The sequence below is a fragment of the Scleropages formosus genome, chromosome 7, assembly GCF_900964775.1.
Source record: "Scleropages formosus chromosome 7, fSclFor1.1, whole genome shotgun sequence".
In the NCBI taxonomy this organism is placed as follows: Eukaryota; Metazoa; Chordata; class Actinopteri; order Osteoglossiformes; family Osteoglossidae; genus Scleropages; species Scleropages formosus.
The window spans coordinates 6,835,484-6,854,366 of NC_041812.1; the positions used below are offsets into that span (position 1 = coordinate 6,835,484).

The 18,883-nt window shown below is 49.5% G+C and overlaps 2 protein-coding genes across 2 annotated transcripts in view; one reads left to right on the forward strand and one right to left on the reverse strand.

Moving 5' to 3' along the window:
* Positions 1-2,134: 2,134 nt before the first annotated feature.
* Positions 2,135-13,607, forward strand: marchf11 (membrane-associated ring finger (C3HC4) 11). The gene is made up of 4 exons (XM_029253578.1): positions 2,135-2,452; positions 6,353-6,508; positions 8,725-8,917; positions 9,666-13,607. Exons 1-4 carry the CDS (start codon positions 2,153-2,155, stop codon positions 9,992-9,994), a joined length of 978 nt encoding a protein of 325 aa, XP_029109411.1. The 5' UTR covers positions 2,135-2,152; the 3' UTR covers positions 9,995-13,607.
* A 78-nt stretch (positions 13,608-13,685) lies between these two features.
* The window catches only part of myo10 (myosin X), a 113,776-nt gene continuing 108,578 nt past the window's right edge, over positions 13,686-18,883 (reverse strand). Inside the window, exons 37-41 of the mRNA XM_029253576.1 lie at positions 18,137-18,273; positions 17,747-17,867; positions 16,154-16,612; positions 15,151-15,342; positions 13,686-14,611 (exon numbers count right to left, since the gene is read on the reverse strand). Of these exons, the coding sequence (XP_029109409.1) occupies positions 14,501-14,611; positions 15,151-15,342; positions 16,154-16,612; positions 17,747-17,867; positions 18,137-18,273 (1,020 nt within the window). The 3' untranslated portion in view covers positions 13,686-14,500. The remainder of the gene's footprint in view (positions 14,612-15,150; positions 15,343-16,153; positions 16,613-17,746; positions 17,868-18,136; positions 18,274-18,883) is intronic.

Below are 18,883 nucleotides of genomic sequence, written 5' to 3' on the forward strand. Positions count from 1 at the left end.
CCTCTGGACAGGAGCTCGGGAAGCTTCCTATCGCTCTCAGACAGACGGCACTTTGCGGCCTGTCGACAGGGGACCCCGTTAGCCTAAATATATTGGGCAAAGGAACACGTACGGCGTATGTACCTCCTGTGAGCGACTCCGGCGACAAGCCGCTCTTTTCACCACGAGGTCTTTGGCGCTCAGGTATGACAATCCCCTAACAGAAAATTATTATTCATGATGTGTTTTTGGGGGTTATCGCCAAATGAATTGCAATAGAGGCCATGTTGTTGGTGTATTGATCTTTACCCCAACTATAACCTGTACATTAAACTGAGTCATTTACAATGATTTACTTGTTTGTACCCCTGGTCGTTTTTTTTTTTTTTTTTTTTTAAACACCAGTTAGAAAACATGGGTGTCATAACATGAAGACGTGTGCTGTAAATATAGAACAAAGCTGGAGCTGTGCATATATGGACTTCCTTGGAAGAAACATCACCTGTTCCAATTTTATTTTTTCGCGTGTGTCTATTTATACACACACTCACACATACAGGCGAGTTGCATGGAAGATCCCGGGTTTCAGTTCCATGCCTGCTGTTAGTCCCCTTGATCTCTTAGCCTGAATTGATACAGGTAAGTTTTCAAAATTGCCCTGTTGTGCGAACGGGCAAATCACTACTTCTCCAAGTCACCTTGGAGAAAGCTAATATTTAATTACATAGTATACTATATATATATATATATATATACATATATATATGTAATCTACAGGCCTCAGATGATAGTGCAGACCACGGACTTCCTCTCCACAACCACCCTGGTTTACAGATGGTTAACTTCTGCCCTTTGGCCACATCACACCCCAGTAGGAGTGCAGCGAACTTTGTGTGTGTGTGTGTGTGTGTGTGTCCATCCATGTGGACAGTGGTGTTGGACAAAGCAAAGTGAAGCAACAGAAATGGCAGTGGTCCTGCTGCTGGTGTGTGTGTGTGTGTGTGTGTGTGGGGGGGGGGCAGAGAGAGGAGTGAAGAACTCAGGAACTACATGATGTCATCTGGCAGCTGATGAGGACAGGAAATGGCTCCGATCCACCCAGGACCTCAGAGGCCCCGTGGTTCCTCTTCTCAGACGGCAGCTCCACACCTTGAGGAGCGGCAGAGGGCTGAGGGCTTCGTCGCGGAGAGGAGGAGGAGAATGCTGCTGCTGCTGCTGCTGCTGCTGCTGATGATGATGATGACGACGAGGATGCTGCTGCTGCTGATGAAGGATCCCGTTTTTACCCCTCAGAGCCAGAGTTTCGGTGTTGACTGCGGACTGCATGATGCTCGGCGCCTATCGGGGGACGTGTTGAACATCGCAAGACGCTCGTGCCGTGAGGGAGCGCGCGCATCTACAGAAAAACCACTTGATTTCCCAAGCTGTCATTTCTAACCCCCCCCGCCCCCCCCGCGTTTCCCTGGGGCCACGAGTGCGGCTGCAGGGGAGCGACACTGACTGAGCTCGTTCATCAAAAGCCTCCGCGCAGACCGCCGCGGTCGCGCGCGAAAACTCACTCACCGGGGACCCCCTTCTTGCAGACCCTTGGCGCGCGGACGGGACGGATCGGCGGCACCGCGCAGCCCACCGGCCGCCGGACGCTCGGATGGACCCTGCGGGATCTGCTCACGCCCGGCATGTCAGCGTGACACCAGCGGGGCTCTGCTCGTGCCCGTCCTCGTGCCCGTCCTCGTGCCCGTCCCGGTTCCCTCAGCGACGGCTCGGCGCGTCCTCACGCGCAAACCTCACACCCCTCTCGCTGAGCTGCCCGTTTCCGTGGAAACGCGGCTCCAGGTGAGTCGCAGAGCGGCGCCATCGCCTGCGCACGGTGTCCGCGTCCGCGCGCGTCGGACATGAGCGAGCCGCCGCCGAGCCCGGCCGCGCGTGGCAGAGGGAGGCGCGCGCATCTCTCCGCCAACTTCTCCAAACTGCTCCTCGACGACGTGTGCGACAACCCGCGCCCTCCCCCCCCTCCCCCCGCAATCCCACCGGGCTCGTCCCCGGGTGTCTTACAGCGAGGACCACGGCGGGACATGTCACGGGGTTGTCCCTAGAGGGTGAAGACTGATTTTTTTCCCTTCATTTTTCATTTTGAATTAATTTTCATCACTTTCGCCGGCTGTTGTTGAGTATGAGCGGAGAGCCTCCTTCCGCCGGGACCGCGGAGGTCGAGCCGCAGGGGGGCGCCACAGTAACTCACACCAGCGTGGAGGGACGCGACAGCGTGGGGGACCACTGCTCGGTCCCGTGCTCGGACCCCTGCTCGGACTCGGACCCCCAGGAAGGGCGCGTACCATGCGATCCCCCCGGGGCCGCCGCTGGCAACGCGGGACAGGACCCTCCCACGAGCAGGACCGCGCAGTCGGACTGCAGCAGCGAGAACTGCGCCCCCACCCCCAGCTGCCGGATCTGCTTTCAGGGGGCCGAGCAGGTAGAGTAGGACCGAACACCCCCACCCCCCACTCCCGCCCACCCCAAGTACTCCCCCGGTCCGAACTGATCGTCCGCACGGATACGCGTCTTAGTACCATGGACGGCGACCAAGACGGGGCTCGGACCCCAACCCCTCCCGTGAAATTTGCCGGGGGGGGGGGGGAGGTTTCTACACATTGTTCACCGTTTGTCTGGGGCGAGTTTCGAGGGTGGTGCGGTTTCCATGTGGATTATGCGCGACTGTTTGTGTAACAACCCTGGCTGCTATTATTATTATTATTATTATTATTATTATTATTATTATTATTATTATTATTATAGTAGTAGTCAGGTAACCAGGCAAGCGTTCAGGTAAACAGCTAAGCCTGTTGATTTGCTCTATTATCCTGTGCCCAAATATCAGTTATTATCAGTTATTCGCACTTTTTTTTAGCAATCACGACGTCTGGAATTGAAACAATATAAACTGTCTTCAGGAGACACTGTTTTCAAGAGAAAAAGGTAGAATTATTTTTTAAAAATGATGAAGAGTCTATAGAACGGCAGGGAAGCGGGGAGCAGTTCTCCATACACCTACGCCTGCTAAATCCATGTTCGAGAAAACTGATTACTGTTAATTAATTATTAATTACTTACTGGTGAGTATTAATTGCTTGGAAGCAGTTTTTCAAATTTCAGTGAAAATGCAAAGGGCAAAAAAAAAACGGACAAATCTCACGAGTAAGAGAAAACTAACCTGTAAAATGGTAACTTTAATTTCGTGTTACTGTCACCTGTGACCTCGGGGTAAAACTACGGTACGAAACGTGTGGAACCATGGTACAAGAAAATGTCTTTTTTTTTTTTAATAGCGCTAATATTTCTGATTGTACATCGGGGTCAGTGGACCCTGCTCAGAAAAGTGACACCATTGCTTTCTGGTCAGTTCCAGAGACTCACAGCCAGGTGTACGAAGTGAGTAAATGTAGAGTGACAATGCAGGAAACCAAAGTATGAGGACCCCCCCCCACCCAATCCACATACACACACACCCAGCTCAGGCCTCCACCCCCAGTGTATCCAAAAAATATACCATGGTGAAACTGTTTTACTGCCTGACAACTGTAGCTGTGCTCCCGTCCCGCCCCTGCCCAGGAGCGTCTCATATGCTCTATGAACTGTAGCGCCCCCACTGGGGGGGGCAGCTCTCTCCCACATTACCTCATCGCTCAGCTTCCATAAACAGGCGACGTATCTTCTGCGTCCGAGCAAAGCTCGGCGAGTGATGCGGATCCGAATTTGAAGCTTCGAGTCGAAACGTGAGCCGAGCGTGCGAGGAACGGGGCTCGGGGGATGTGCGTATCTGCGTGTGAGAGATGGGGAAGTGCTGTGTTTTAAGAAAGAAGACATTTCACATTTGTGAGAGCGCAGGAGGTGGGATAATGGATGGTGGGTCATTAGTGGCCCCGGCTGCTCATCAGTTCCAGTTAAGCTCCTTCCGTTTCCTGGCGCTGATGTGCATTTTGCCTGGACAGCGCCGGGCCGCCTGCTGCTTTGAAGGCATCTGCTGAGGGTCCGGCGGAACGTGATACGCTGCTCTTGTGCGCGGCGACGCTCCGCATCGCCTGTTTTAGCCCCGAGACGCTTGCTGGAGCCTGAGACTCTGGCTTCGATGTGCAGATAAAAGAGGCAGCTGCATGTTTTTCCATCACAAAATACAAAAACCCTTCACATCCCATAATGTGTCAGCAAGGTGGCGCAGCAGGTAGCTAGAACTGGTGGGGTAGGGTAGGACTGGTGCCTCACCCCTCCTGGGCTGTGGGTTCGGACAATGGTTTGAATACTGCTCTGTCTGTGTGGAGTTTGTATGTTCTCCCCATGTTCGTGTGGGTTTTCTCCGGGTGCTCTGGTTTCCTCCCACGGTCCAAAGATGTGCTTCAGGTGAACTGATGGCTGCAATTACCCTTGGTGTGTGTATGTGCAGGTGAATGTATGTGTGTGGTTGCCCTATGATGGCCTGGTGTCCAGGGTGTCCCTCAGTCTCGCACCCTATGCTTCCAGGATAGGCTCAAGACCACCATGACCCTGTACTGGAAAGACAGAGATGGATGCATACTTCAAGTACAGGAGAGCAAATAATCTAGGGCTTAATCGAACTTTCTGACACGAGTTCATGGTGATGCAGTGGAGGTGCGGGTATCCCACGGCACCTGGACAGGGCAAATAAACATCCATCCATCCATTGTCAACAACCGCTTGCCCCAAGTGTAGTTGACCTGGTGACTCTAAATGGCCCACAGTATGTGTGTGTGTGTGTGTGTGTGTGTGTGTGTTCCACCAGTCCTGTGCGGAGAAGAGTCACTTTGAATAAATATCATTTCTGTATGTTGCTGCACATGTAAATGTGGCCAGTCTATGTATTCCCTATCAGTGATACATGGAGATTCAGCCCCCATGACAAGCGTTGATTTATAGTGCCCCCCTGCTCATTAACTTCATAAGGCGCTGGGATCTTCTCCACTCCATGAAGTAATGTGACATGATGAGGAATGAGAGCAGTGGCCACTATGTTTAATATGGTAATACGGAGCTGCTCGCAGTAGATCCTCCATGCAGCAAAGTCATTAATTGTTCTCAGCGACACTTCCCTTTTTCGATTAAAAAAAAAAAAAAAAAGGGCAAAAGATAAGGATACTTGGCCATGGGTTATGTTTGATGGGGTGGTACAGTAAGCCGTTCCCACAGGTGTAGGACACCATTGTCTTGCTTTCCTTTCGCTCCTCTGTCCAGTTCCTCCGTTGTCCATGTTACCCACGTGTACTCAAACTTTTGACTGGCACTTGCTGTGCTTTGAATTCTGCAGAATTGTTAACGTGCCCAAGTGTTATACCCCCTCCCAAAAACCCACACTGAGAGATGAAATGCACATGCTAGCGGTAAATCTTGGCGGTAAGTTTAAGAATACTGGGAATAACATGTTTCAAGGAGAAGGGGAAATAGAAAAGCTCTTAAAATTTCATGTCCTTGGTCCTGGGGTCTGTATCCCTGTGTCTCCTTAGCAGCAAGTAAACAACAAAGGATAATGCACAGAAACCTTTGTTTCCCTTAGTTCCTGCTCCTTTCCCTATTGTTACCCTTCCTTCTTTCTTTCTTTCCTTCCTTCCTTCCTTCATTCCTTCCTTCCTTCCTTCCGTCCGTCTGTCCGTCCGTTTAGGTCCAAAGGTCACGGGTTTGATTCCCACCTCTGGCTCTAGTACCCTAGAGCAATGTACTAACCCTAAATGGCTCCAGTAAAATTACCCAGCTGCATAAATGGATAAATAATTGTAACCTTAACATTGTAAGTTGCTTTGGAAAAAAGCATCAGCTAAATGAATAAATGTAAATTTATGCTTTTTTATGCTTTTACAGTGTGAGGTTTGTACACTAAGTTCCTTGCAATGATTTAGCTGTTAATACAGCTGGGTAATTTTTAGTCTCTCAGTTCAGGGTAAGTACGTTGATCAAGGGTATTACTAAAGGAGCAGGAGTTCAAACCGAGGTCCTTCAACTGCAAGTTAATGTCTGTAACCACCACACTACCAGCTGCCCCACTGGGGCTATTAGCAGTTTAAACACCTTCCATCGACGTAAAGGGAACGAGGCTCTTTGCGGCTATCGACAGTTCAACATTGAGCTCTTCATTAATGTGACTTTTGGTCTCGCACTGATCTCCAGCCGTCGCGAAGGTCACTCTAGCTGTAAGTGGTCATTAGAAAACCATCATTCCGCTTTCAGCGCATCCCTTATGACACGGCGCCCATTCACACCAAGGTCAGCTAGTTGATTGTGGTGGGGGGGTTGTGGTCCCTGAGCTTGGTCTTCTCATTGGCTGCCTCTCAGATGGGCGTTCTCATTGGCTGTTTCCCACCCCCTGCAGGGCCAGCTGCTGAACCCGTGCCGCTGTGACGGCTCCGTGCGCCACACCCACCAGCAGTGCCTCCTGAAGTGGATCAGCGAGCGGGGATCGTGGACCTGCGAGCTCTGCTGCTACCGGTTCCGCGTCATCGCCATCAAGATGAAGAAGCCGTGGCAGGTAGCGTGGCGCCCGGCCTCTGCCCTGCTGCTCTTAGTCGTGGCACTGAAGTTGAGTTCCTGCCGCCTGCCCGTGGCTTTGATGAGCTGCTGCTGTGCCACGGGCAGGGGGCCTGGCGGCTAAGGAGGACCGCCTCCATAACCCTCTCGGGCCTCATTAGAAAGCATCAACCGCGCTTCATCGGCGTCAAACCTGGGGAGCTTCTTAAACGATGATGGCCGAAGACGGCCGGGGGTAGACGCCTCTTAAACTCCCTGAGATCCGGCTACCCCATCCCCCCGCAGAGCGTGCCGGTTTGTTGTTTAGACGATGCTTTAATTCGTGGGTTAACAAGCCCTTAGTAGAAAGCTCCAACCCTGGTTAAACGCGGTGCAGTGGTGTGAGCGCAGAGACGTGAAGACGACCTGCAGTTTACAGAGAAGGAGGAAGTAAATCAGTGCGTTCCACTCTAATGCAGCCGCCTCGTGCTGTTCCGGGGCTCCAGCCCTTGCATGTAGGCGCGTAATCGTGTGAAGCAGGGCTGTCAAACCGGGTTCCTCGAGGGGCGAGCGTGGGCCGCCATCTATTCCGACCGTATAAAAATGATGGAGCTAATTAAGTAATTAAGAAAGGAGGCCGGAGGAGGAACCTGCAGACGTGCTGCCCCCCGGGAACGAGCCGAACTAATAAAAATGTGCCCGTCGCATAGCTGCGATATTACATCTCGATCATCACGTGAGTTAAATGAAAGGGCTCGTTTGTGCAGCATGTATTTTTATAGCGCGAATTGTAAAAAGTGCATATTAACTGTAATGAAAGGCTGGAAATGGAACAGATTTTTTTTTTCTTTTTTTTTACTGTGTTATCCAGAATAATGGAAATAAAACAGGATTAAACAGTTGGGGAGAAAAAAAAATCCATGCCTGAATTTAAAAACTGTAAAATATGAAGCTGTGAAAATAAATCCCATCTCTGTTTTTTTTTTTTAGAGGGTTACTGATTTCGCTGGATTTTTTGACTTGGGAAAAGCTCCATATCATATTGCAGGTCGTGTCAATCGCGTCCAACTGCCTTGTCAAACAGTGGGCAGGAGGGCTGAATTCCCAACAGTTGTGCTTGAATAGACTTGTGTGTGGTTGCAGGTTGGCCTGTTTTACACACACACACACACACACACACACACACACACACAAACACACATACACGGGTAAAATTTCCCTTCCCTGTAACTCTACTGTGCTGCAATATGCAAATTAACGTAAAATCAGATTTTTGGAAAAAGAAAAACCTCGTTGTATCATACAGGTGTCGGACACAGTGTGTGAAATGCCACTTTCTGCTCCAGCCTTCTCACTTAGTTGTCTGATTATCAGCATCGTTTCTGTGCCTTGGCATTTTTCAGGCATTATTATGTACGTTACGAGATAATTAACTTGCACATGGGTGAGATGAGACAGAATAGCGACACACTGACGCTAAAACCAGTAAGCACACGGCCCAGCGGTAACTTCCATGTGCGTGTGATCTTGAGTATGGAAACAGGCAAATACTGACTTTTTGCTTCTTACTTCCATGTAAATGAAAGGAAGTTGGCCGTGGACCGTGCTGTCAGTGGTGTGACATGAACGGGTCAAGGTGTGAACCACACTTACCGCGGTGGTGTGTTTACGGTGCTGACCTCAGTGCTGTTTCAGTCGATCCCTCACTGCTGGGCTCTGTGATGAGTTTCTGTTATCCTGCCTGCGTGTAATCGGTGTGTAAGGGCTCTTCACTGCAGGCAAGTGTGAGCTGTCTTTATTTCCTCTCATTTGAAATAGAGAGGTGGAGCCTAAACAGGATCCCACGTGGTGATGCAGTGGTGGTGATGGTGCAAGCGGGTCGAACTGGTGTTTCGCAGCTCCTGGGATTCTGGGCTGGGATGTGGATGATAATCTCAATGAGACTGTGTGGCATTTCCATGTTTCAGTTCCTCTGGGTGCTCTGGTTTCCCCCCACATTTCCAAGTTGTGTGTTTCGGGTGAATCTGGGAATCTAATTTACCTGCAGTGTGTGTATGTGTGAGCGAATAAGTGTGCGTGATGGGCCCTGATGGACTGGCATCCCATCCAGGGTGTGCCCTTCCTCCCGGGACAGGCTCTGCACCACCGCAACCCTGCACCGGACAAATAGTTCTTGATACTGGATGGAAGTGGACCCAGTGTTACTGGGCGTCGCATGACTTTTGTCTTTCCTCCCAGTGGCAGGCCATCACCATCACCCTCGTGGAGAAGGTGCAGATCATCGCCGTCTTCCTGGGTTCCCTCTTCCTGGTGTCGAGCGTCACCTGGCTGCTGTGGTCGGCCTTCAGTCCCACGGCCATGTGGCAGCGCCGCGACGTGCTCTTCCAGATCTGCTACGGCATGTACGGCTTCATGGATCTGGTGTGCATCGGTGAGCAGCCGGTTGGCCTCAGACTCAGCCCTTTAACTACATTACCCAGCAGCACCGTCTGCTCTCCATGCATGGGGCAGCATGACCTTCTGCCCCGGGAACCACACGGCTCACATCAGACTCGTTCAGCCTCACATATCCATTTGCATGGTTTATATCTGATTTTGACGGGTCGTTGATGTCACGCAGCCCTTTACTGCATTTTTAGAAAAGCAGATTTAAAAAAAAAAAAATCGAAATGGTTCACTTGCTTAATCGGTCCACTTCCATAGCCGCCTGCAGCATTCTTTCCTCTCTGCATTTCCTTCTCTAAATAATGACTGATAAAATGCGGTATTTCTTTAATACATTTTCAGATATTGAAAATTAACTGTCTTCAAAAGTTTTCCTGATTCACTGAAAGTAGCTGTTGCAAAAATGTCAATATACAGTACATTACCCTGTTTGAACTGTGAGTTCCCTCCCGTTTGACCACCAACCCTGATCTCCATTTATTGTGTAAGATGGATTTGTGAGTGACGTACGGAAACTTAAGTCTTTACATTGGAAAACCATAATGTATTTTATCGTATTAAGATGTGATGTTCAAGTGAGTGCGTTTCACCCTAAGTGCAATATCATGTGATTCTTTAGAATTTACACTATTTATGGTGGGTGTGGTACATATGAATAGCTTTACAAAGGTTATGCGGGCAACATTACGTGAAACGGCGGGCCCCTCGTTGGCTCGACGCTCCTTCGTCCGCAGGTCTCATCGTCCATGAGGGAGCGGCGGTGAACAAGGTGTTCAAGCGCTGGCGGGCTGTGAACCTCTACTGGGACGTGCAGAACTACGACAAGGCGGCCGACGTGGAGGAGGGCAGCGGCGGCGCGGGACCCTCGGTCGGTCGAAGCCTGTGGCTGCCTCTGACCGGTCTGCAGCCCGGCAGTGTCCTGCACCCCACCCAGCTGGGCTCGCGGCCCGCTTCCCGGTGCGGCCGCGGCCTGCTGTGCTTCTGCCCCGGCCTGACTTCCTCTCGAGGCTCCAGCGCGGACGCCGACTCCGGCGAGGTGGTCATCCGGGTGACGTCCGTTTAGCCGGCTGCCAGCTGTCTTCCCGTTTTCACTGTGATGCACCCCCCACCCCACCCCGCCCCAGTTCCCATCGCCCCTGCAGCGCCTGGAGGATGTGACCCCCGGTGCCTTGGGTGATGTTGGTCAGAGAAAAAAAAAGGAAGAATCTGCTGAACTACAGGTGAAAGAGATCAGAAAGGAATAGTTTTCTACTGAAGCGTAATGCTCCTTTTATATTGTCACTGAATGTAACTTGCTGTCGAATGCAATTCTTTTCTGTCGTTGACCATGAACCCTACTGTGTGTTGTTAATTTGGGAACAAACACGATCCTGTTGCTTTCTTGCTCCGCGAAGGGATGGCGCCTTGCTCTGCAGCGAAGGCGGGCGGTGCGGGTATCGTTATTCGGGTGTTTCGGTGTCTCTGGGATTTCCTGCAGTTTTACCACGGTAACGGTGTGTCTTAATCCAGCCGTGGATGTCATCGGTACCGAACCCTTCTGCCCCTACAGCTATCAGGCTCATATTAAAGCAGATGGTCAGACACCCTTGGTTTGCCCCCTCAGATTTTGGTGTTTCAGGTTATTAAAACATGGGGAAACTTGACAAGCCTTTTTTTAAGCGTTTAGCTGCGGCCGCATGTGGTGTGTGTGTCGGAGCCCCTGTCTGCGGCGCCTGACGGCAGTAATGGGATTCCGTGTGACAGAGAGGCTAATTTGATTCCCCCGCCTCGCTGCTCCCAGGAAGCAGAGCCACAGGCAGGACACCCACACGGTCCGAGTCTAATTAAGAATTGTATTTCACAGATGAGACCGAAACGGCGCGGTGCCGACACTCCCCTCCCCCAACGCGCCGCCGCCCCGATTGCTAGAATCGTCCCCTCGAGATTAAATGTCTCGTTTAGAAACGGCAAACGCGGCATCGCAAGCTTGGTGACAAGGCGGCTGCGAACACCTAACGTCGCGAGCGTGTTGCGGCAACGAAATAGACCCCCGCTTCACAGGAAGCGATAACGTGCAGACTTGGGCCGTCGTATTTAGCGTTGATTTACAACTTCCTGTTCGGATTACAACCCTCCGCCTTACATTCAACATGCACAGGACAAGATGTTACACCCCGTGCGTATGGTATAACGGCTGAACTCAAGGACCCGGTCCAACCGACATCACCGTGAAGCCACAGAGAACGGCATCCAACATTGCCGACATACGTGTCCGTAGCTTGAGATCAACAAGCTTAACTTCCCTCCCTACGCGACACAACCACAGGGTACCAACATGGGTATTTCACTGAGGTTGTCAAGTGGGCACCTCCCTTCGTTGAATTAAGCTCACGACACCCCCGGAAGGCTCAGCAGTGCAGTGTGGTGTCCCAGAACCACCCCCCTCCACACACACTATACAGGTGGTCCCCAATTTACGATGGTTCAGCTTACGATTTTTCGACTTCACGACAGTGAGCTGAGGATAGACATTCAGCAGAAACCGTACTTTGAATTTCGATTTTTTCCCAGGCAAGCGATATGCAGTGATACTAGGCAGCAGCAGAAATCCCCATCTCCCAGTCTGTTACGCAGAGGTATGTTTTAAATGCATTTTCAACCTGCGATATTTTCGACTCACAATGGGTTTTGCGGAACGTAACCCCATCGTAAATCAGACACCACCTGTAATATGTTTCCCGGTGACATTGCTGTTGCCGCAATTAACCTGATGCCGTGACTTGTCCGGTCTGGTGTCGTCTGCAATGGATGAGAGGTTAGCTTAGGATCTCGTGTCTTCGGTCCCATAGACCTTCGTCTCGATATATCCGAGAAGACCTCTTCGGGCATTGAACTCGACCAAGAAAAACAATTTTATTCTGCTTTATACTCGGGAAACCAAACCATACATTTACAGGTAGATCTTGTTCAGCACTGCCTCAGGATGTCCTAAATTATTAATATGACATTAAAATTTGATGCCGGCGATCGGCTGAGTTACAGCAACGGTTAAATCTGCAGCCATCTCCTAGAAGTTGAGGTTGTTCGCGGCGTTCCCCTGTGCCATGTGTGCGGACGGCCTCAGCGCCGGTCTGCTGGAAGCCCTGTGTGTCGGATGAAGCGGGGTCCTGTTCCCTCTGTGTCCAGCTTTGTCGAAATAAAGGCGAAAACCGAGAAACCGCTCAGCTGTCTCATTACAACAGATGGGGGGCTTTAAACTTCTGCGGCTTGAATGGTTCTGAGGATAAAGCAACGTTTGGGAGGAGGAAGGCGGACGGCTCGCTTTTCGAAACAAAGACGAGAGCCTTTCGAAACGTTCCACCGTAAGCGCTCTTCTGCATCAGATTGATAAGAATTCCATTTGCGAGCCGTCTGATGGAAAGTACGGAATCCAGCCATATTTCTCGCACGAACATTCGCTTCTCTTTTGGCGCCCATTTTCTTTGATTCATACATTTTGCCATGTCATTAATAACGGGGGGGGCGAGCAACATTAGTGCAAGCGCGAGCAGGCCTGCACAGGGATTCTGGGATTGGGCAAATGTGGCAGCGCAAAGCTCCCCCCCTAATTTAGCTGTCATGTGGAAAATTCCTCCCCCAACTGCATCGCGGCTGATTCATTTCATGAAAAGAGGAAAACTCCCAAACGATTGCAGTTCATTGTGGGCGTGTGAATACAAATGGCAGGTGAAGAGTTCACTGCCTGAATGTGCTCCCACTGATCATACAAACTTATCTGTACAATTCATAAAAAAAAAAAAAAAAAGAAAAAAAAAAAATTCTTCAGCCTTTTGAATGACAGAGAACTTGCATCGTGTTGATGCCGCACGTGTGGATGGGAATGAATGGCTTCCAGGTCACACCGCGGTCAAGGCCCGGTGAGGGTCATATTTTAACCGTGTCAATTCAGAAATCCTCCGAGCACAAACGGAATTGCATCGCAAAAACCGCACAGGAGGTTCGAATGGCATGCAGATAGAAAATTGCACCTTATTCAAAATAAAATAACGTACAGCCTTTATTATCGTGGCAGCACATATCCGTTAAGTTTCCCTTCTTCCCAGAAACTTAGCAGATAACAAGGGGAAACCTTTCCCTGAACTCGCTAGGCATCAGTAATCAGACTAAATCCGCTTGCTAAACCTTCAAACTGAATTTTAAATTAAATGAATGCATAAAATGAACTGGTGCCCAGCTAGTGGGAAATCGGGCCCTTGCTTTAGCTGTGGAAGGAGCCAAGATTAGATCTCGCCGGCCCACCTTCCACATGGCGATCCTTTCGCTGTCTCGCTGCCTATCGTAGACCCCCGAGCATCTCATGGTTCACGTCCCACGAAGCTCCGCTCTCGGGGCATTTATTCGCCACCGTGCTCTTTAAATGATGTGCTGTGCAAGGAAGAGGACACCTTTCCAGATAAATATGTCTTTAATGGCTTGTTAAGAACATGTCCTTTAAATGCATAACAAGTCTAGTAAAAATGATTAAGAAACATGAGGAACAAATGTTATTTCTCCTGTGAGCTTTTTTAATTGTCTGAGACATGATAGTAAAAACGGATCGATCATAAATTTGCTGTTATTTAGTGTTGTAGCCCAGCAAGAGAAGCCTAGAATCTTCTAGAAATGTACAGCCATTGGGTTATATGAAACATTGCACAGTATCATACTTGAAAACAAGCAGACGGTTAAGTCCAAGTGCGCGACTCTTCGAGAAAGGCACATAGCGGGTCAACTGTGTGTGGGATCTAGGAACACGAAGGCCGCCAGCAGCCCTGTGGGACATCGGGAAGCAGCACCGCACCGCCGCAGGAGACCACAGGAATCGCTTCCTCGCAAGCCAGAAGCAGCGGAGGTCAGGGATGGCAGGGCTTTGCTTGGAATTCCATAATATCTTCATGACATTTCATTTTTTTGCTACACAGGTACAAGTGCTTGCTTGCAACGAACGTGGCGCATTCTTGGTTCAGCCTGGGCCTCAGCCCTTGAGGTTGGAGTTCTTCCCAAATAAGGCACTATTGTAACAGTGGTCCATTAGCGTTTGCCACGCGTATTGCTAAAGGCTTTGGATATTATTTTCTTTGTGTCTTTTTTTTTCTAAGTTTGACACCACACCTTTGACACAAGTGGACAATGTCTTCGACGCAGTATACAAAGCACCAGATATAATGACCTCTTCATCACTCAACCACCATCAGCCTCCTTTTTTCCAGAGAATTTATGCTGACTGGAAACTGAAGAAAGAGTTAAGAGCACATCGAAATGCCCTTAACTACACATCTATGTCCGTGTCCAATGGCAGCTTCATGCTCTGAGCAGATGATGCAGCTCATTAAATACTGAAGGCTTTTCCCATGTCTTCCATACACAACCCAGTCCATATTCTGCTGTTCATGGTAGCGTTTGCAAAACGGGACCAGCTGGTTAAAAGAGAACTTTTAGGGTCAGGTGGGGCCTGCCACCAGAGAGCAATGATGAGCAGAGCTCCTGCTCTTCAGCTGCCTCCCATGACGAGGCGAATACTTCGAAGGTCAAGAGTTGAAGGTCGTTCCTTTCAGCGGCCGCTGCACTGGCTTCCATGGCTGCTAATGGAACAGGTGGTGCTGTAGCGTTTCTTGACAATCATGCTGATGTAGGCCTTCATGAGCTTGGCGATGTCAACCACCTGAAGAAACGGCACAGACATAAAGGGGCAAAGTGAGAAGAGTCTGCCTCACGTCGCATGCGCTGCTGCACCGTCACCGATGTCGCAGTTTGAAGGACCATTGATCAGAAAGCAGGTGGACTACATGAGGGAATCGGGAGCAGTCTGGACCTCTTTAGCTGGAATTTTATCCCTTTATGGAGAATCATTGGGTGCCAAAAGTGTCAAGGAGACACTAAAAATCCAAGTTTGACAAGTTTGAAGTCAAACTTGGCGTGACTCAGTTTTATGACTTCATAACTGTATGAGTGGCATATTTAGGTAACATGACAAAAACCACAGTATAACACCTCCGACTGGATTTTGAGTGCCACCATTTTCTTTTTTCTTTCCAAATAAGAACACTGAAAAGAAAACGTGGCAATACAGAACATATTTGTAATATTTGTTTTACTACTTGGCTTTGAAATGGCTTGTGGCTGAAAAGGGTTGCGATTGCTGTGATGTCATGGGTGTTGACGGTATTGTCTGGGTGTCAGTGGGATGGCGCAGGTTCATACCAGCCCTGTCTCGAAGAACAGCTCCCGGCTCTCCACGGCAATTTTGTAGGTGTTCGGCTGTGGGGCCCCGAAGGAGAGGATCTGCTCGTAGGGGAAGACCTCAAGAGGCTGGGGTTCGCCCCTCTTGTACACAGAGACCGCCTCGCCACTGACACCCAGCCACAACTCTTGGGGGAACGTTCCGTCCCGGCACTGTAGAAGAGAGCATGGAGAGGCAGGGGGGACCCTTGTATATATTTACATTATTTATTTACAATTTTGAAAATTTGCCTACCAGCCACATGCTGTCAATATATCAGTGTTACACGGTCTAATTTGTTATGAGCACTTGAGCATAAAGCACAATCAGTAATGAGACCCATGTATCTGAAAGGCTTAGCTAGTAATATGGGTTTATTTACATGGTTTGAGAAGAAAAAGGAAGTAAAGGGTCAAAGGGGAAAAAGGTATAGTAGAAAAATGCAGTTTGAAGAGGAAGCAAAGGGTCAATATGAAGGGTTTGCTTTAAAAGGAAGGGTTAAGTATGCTAAGGGTTAAACTGGTAGTGTAGTGGTTAGCGCTGTTGCCTTTGGACCCAAAGGTTGTAGGTTTGATCTCCACCTCTGGCTGTAATACCCTTGGAAAAAGGTTCTTATGTGAAATTACTCTAGTAATACTACCCAGCTGTATAAGTGGGTAAGTAACTGCAGGTAGATTAACCTTGCCAGTTGCTTTGGAGAAAAGTTTCAACTAAATGAGTTAATATAAGTAATGGGTTGTTGAAAAAAAAATCACAGTATCTTAGGAAGTGAAGGTATGATCATGCTTAGCCTGAAGAGGAGGTGAAGGGTCCAAAGAAAAAGAGCTTAGATTCACAAGGAAAGGGTAGGAGGGAAGATATGTAGTTGAGAAAGATTTAGCTTGAAAAGTAAGAGCATGTAAAGGGTGAAAGAAATTTAGTAGGATGAAGTTTGGCTTAAAAAAGCAAAAGGAGATAAGAGGTGACGGGACACAGGATCATTACCTCCACATCAAAAAGTGTCGAGCCGTAGCCGGGCCACTCTTTCACCAGCGACATGTACTTGACCATGGCCTGTTCTTGGGTCATGGAACGCAGCTTTTTCCACTTGTCCAACACACTGGCACGTGCGGCAGCGATCTCCTCCCGTACCCATCCTTCCAGCACGTTCTCTTCCTCCAGCCTCTGGCGGCTGAGCGAAGCGGCACGGAAGCTGCGGCGCAGGGTGCCCTCCAGGAAGCTGGAACGTTTCCTCTCAGCCCGCTCTGCGCCCGCCGGGGCGAAGGTCCTCGCCGACTGCTGGATGCGAGCGCGCAGGCGCCCCATAGGGTACAGCTGCCCCATTTCGGGCACCGCTGCCTGAGCGCTGAAGTCGCCCAGCTGGTACTGGAGCCGCAGGGCGGCCAGGAACTGAAGGGTCTCCTCAGGGGCCGGGTACTGGCCTCGGACCACCGTTTCGTGGGCCTGAAGGGGACGACAGCAGCAGCCTTCATTAGCCCTCGCTATCGCAGTTAACATCCAGTACAGCATTTTCCTGTATCTACAGCAGACTGCACTGCAATCCCGGAAACCGAGCGCCCGTCTGTCTTATCTTTTGTCATGACACCGATCCAGGAAGGAAGATGAGCACAGACACCGTGGGGTGATGACATTTAGGAAGATGCGCTGTAGTGAGCTAGGTTTTCAGCCACAGCCATCGGTAGCGCAACAACCGAAGACGGCTCCGAGCACGTCTATATACGACAGCAAACAAATTCAGCCCTCTCCATCTTAACACAGATGAAAAGCAAATAACAAACAATTCAAGCCAATTTCTACAATCAACAGCAGCGAAGGGTGAAGAGCCCCTTAGAAGGTGTAAGTGGAGAACCAGCTCAAGTGCGATGCCACGGTAGCGCATCGCATGCCTTCGAGACCCAAAGGGGATCCAGTCCAAACTTTCAGCTTCTCAACCTGGCAGCAGCCGTGGCGGAACAGTTGGTATGTCGTCGTACAGATCCGTTTGCTATAAATTCCACGGGTGTCTGGCGAACCAAATACCCTACATGCACAAGTCAGTGGGTGTAGAAGAACACAGCTATAACTTCTCCAGAATAGTGCAAATCCTTTACCAGATACAGGCATATGCACGACTGAGAGTGTTAAATAATTCATAAATGTATTTATATGCGCACGGAAAATAAATACTGAGGGCCAGCAGGTGGCGCAGCAATTAGGGATGCTCCCTTGCAATCCTAAGCTCAAGCGTCTCAACCCCACCTCCTACTCTGGTACTTTTGAACAAAGTACTTAGGCTGAACTGATGCAGAAAAATTACCCAGCTGTATAAATGGGTAAATAAATGTAAGGGGATTGCTGTGCAATTCTAATGTGATAAACCACATTAGAGAAAGACAGTAATTAAATGAATAATAATGCTAATTTCAGAATTAAAAGTCTATTCCTCACCTGAGAGCGCATTCCAGACTGTGTATTGACCTGGGCTGTTTGTAAGGCATGTCATATTTCAAGCATTGCGCCTTATCTCCCAGTTTTGCGACTGCGGGGGTGGAGGGTGGGGGGCATAAACAGCCCCCGCAGCTCCGTCCTGCTTCTCACCTGCTCAAACATGAACGCAAACTCCACGCTGTCCTTCGGAACCTTATCGGTGTCTAGGAAGCAGTAGAGTTTGAAATAGAATTTCCAGCCGGTGTTGTGCTCCTCTGGGCTGGCAGAAAGCCTGGAAGGGATGGAGAAGTTTGCTAAACACACAAACACACACACATTCTTCTTTCACCGCTGCCATGTGGAAATATTGGCCTTTTCACACAGCATAATAAAGAAGGATGAGATTCTGCACCTGCCTGTTTGAACAGGACTGAATATCTGAATTATTAAATTCCTCTAAAACCTGCCAGACACATACAATAGAGAATAAGCGGCGAAGTAATTGAGCCCGTTCAGAAGAGCGCGGGTTTCGAAGAGGACGACAGGATGGCGACGACTCACTTTTCGAACTTGGCGAGGACGTCGGCCACCACGGTGCGGCTCTCGATGGCCTTCTCCGTGGCGTCGTTGTGCTCGAACAAAGCGAACATGTTGCGGCTGTCCTCCATGGCCAGCCCGCGCATCAGCTTCTCCACCACCTGCAGGGCGGCGCCAGAGAGTAACGTTCAAGCATTCAGCTCCGCTCACATTACCTGCTGTAAGTCAATCAAATTTAAGTTTGCGCTGACATGTATTCATTTAGCAGATGCTTTTCTCCAAAGTGACGTACGTCTCATAGGAAATACAACGTGTGAATTACATTAGCAGACAGAGAGCCACAGATGCAGACGTGTGATTCTTAAGTACAGCCAGTGTCTTTCCACCACATGAACCAATGTTCATCACATGAGTAGCTGCATAAAACTATATCAGAATATTGATGATTCCTAATCCTCTTTGTAGCAAATATATATTTATACATAAACATTTATGTTAGATTACAGGAGTAGCTGCATGAAGGTTTATGCATTGTTTTACAAGCATAATCTTAAAGTTATAGCGAATGAACATTTACCCATTACACGAACTTAAGAGATCATGGGCGAAGTGAATCCGGAAGCGGTGAGTTTTCAGACCCTTTTTAAATGCGGACAGAGATTCAGCAGTTCTGAGTGAGAGGTGGAGGTCGTTCCGCCACAGCGGAGCCAGAACCGAGAACCTTTGTGCTTATCCTTTCGTGCGCGGGACCACCAAGCGGGCCGATGTGGA

Coding starts and splice junctions, on each gene's coding strand:
- marchf11 (XM_029253578.1), top strand. CDS start 2,153: ATGAGCGGAGAGCCTCCTTCCGCCGGGACCGCGGAGGTCGAGCCGCAG. Junction 2,453..6,352: donor GCTTTCAGGGGGCCGAGCAG/GTAGAGTAGGAC, acceptor CACCCCCTGCAG/GGCCAGCTGCTGAACCCGTG. Junction 6,509..8,724: donor AGATGAAGAAGCCGTGGCAG/GTAGCGTGGCGC, acceptor CTTTCCTCCCAG/TGGCAGGCCATCACCATCAC.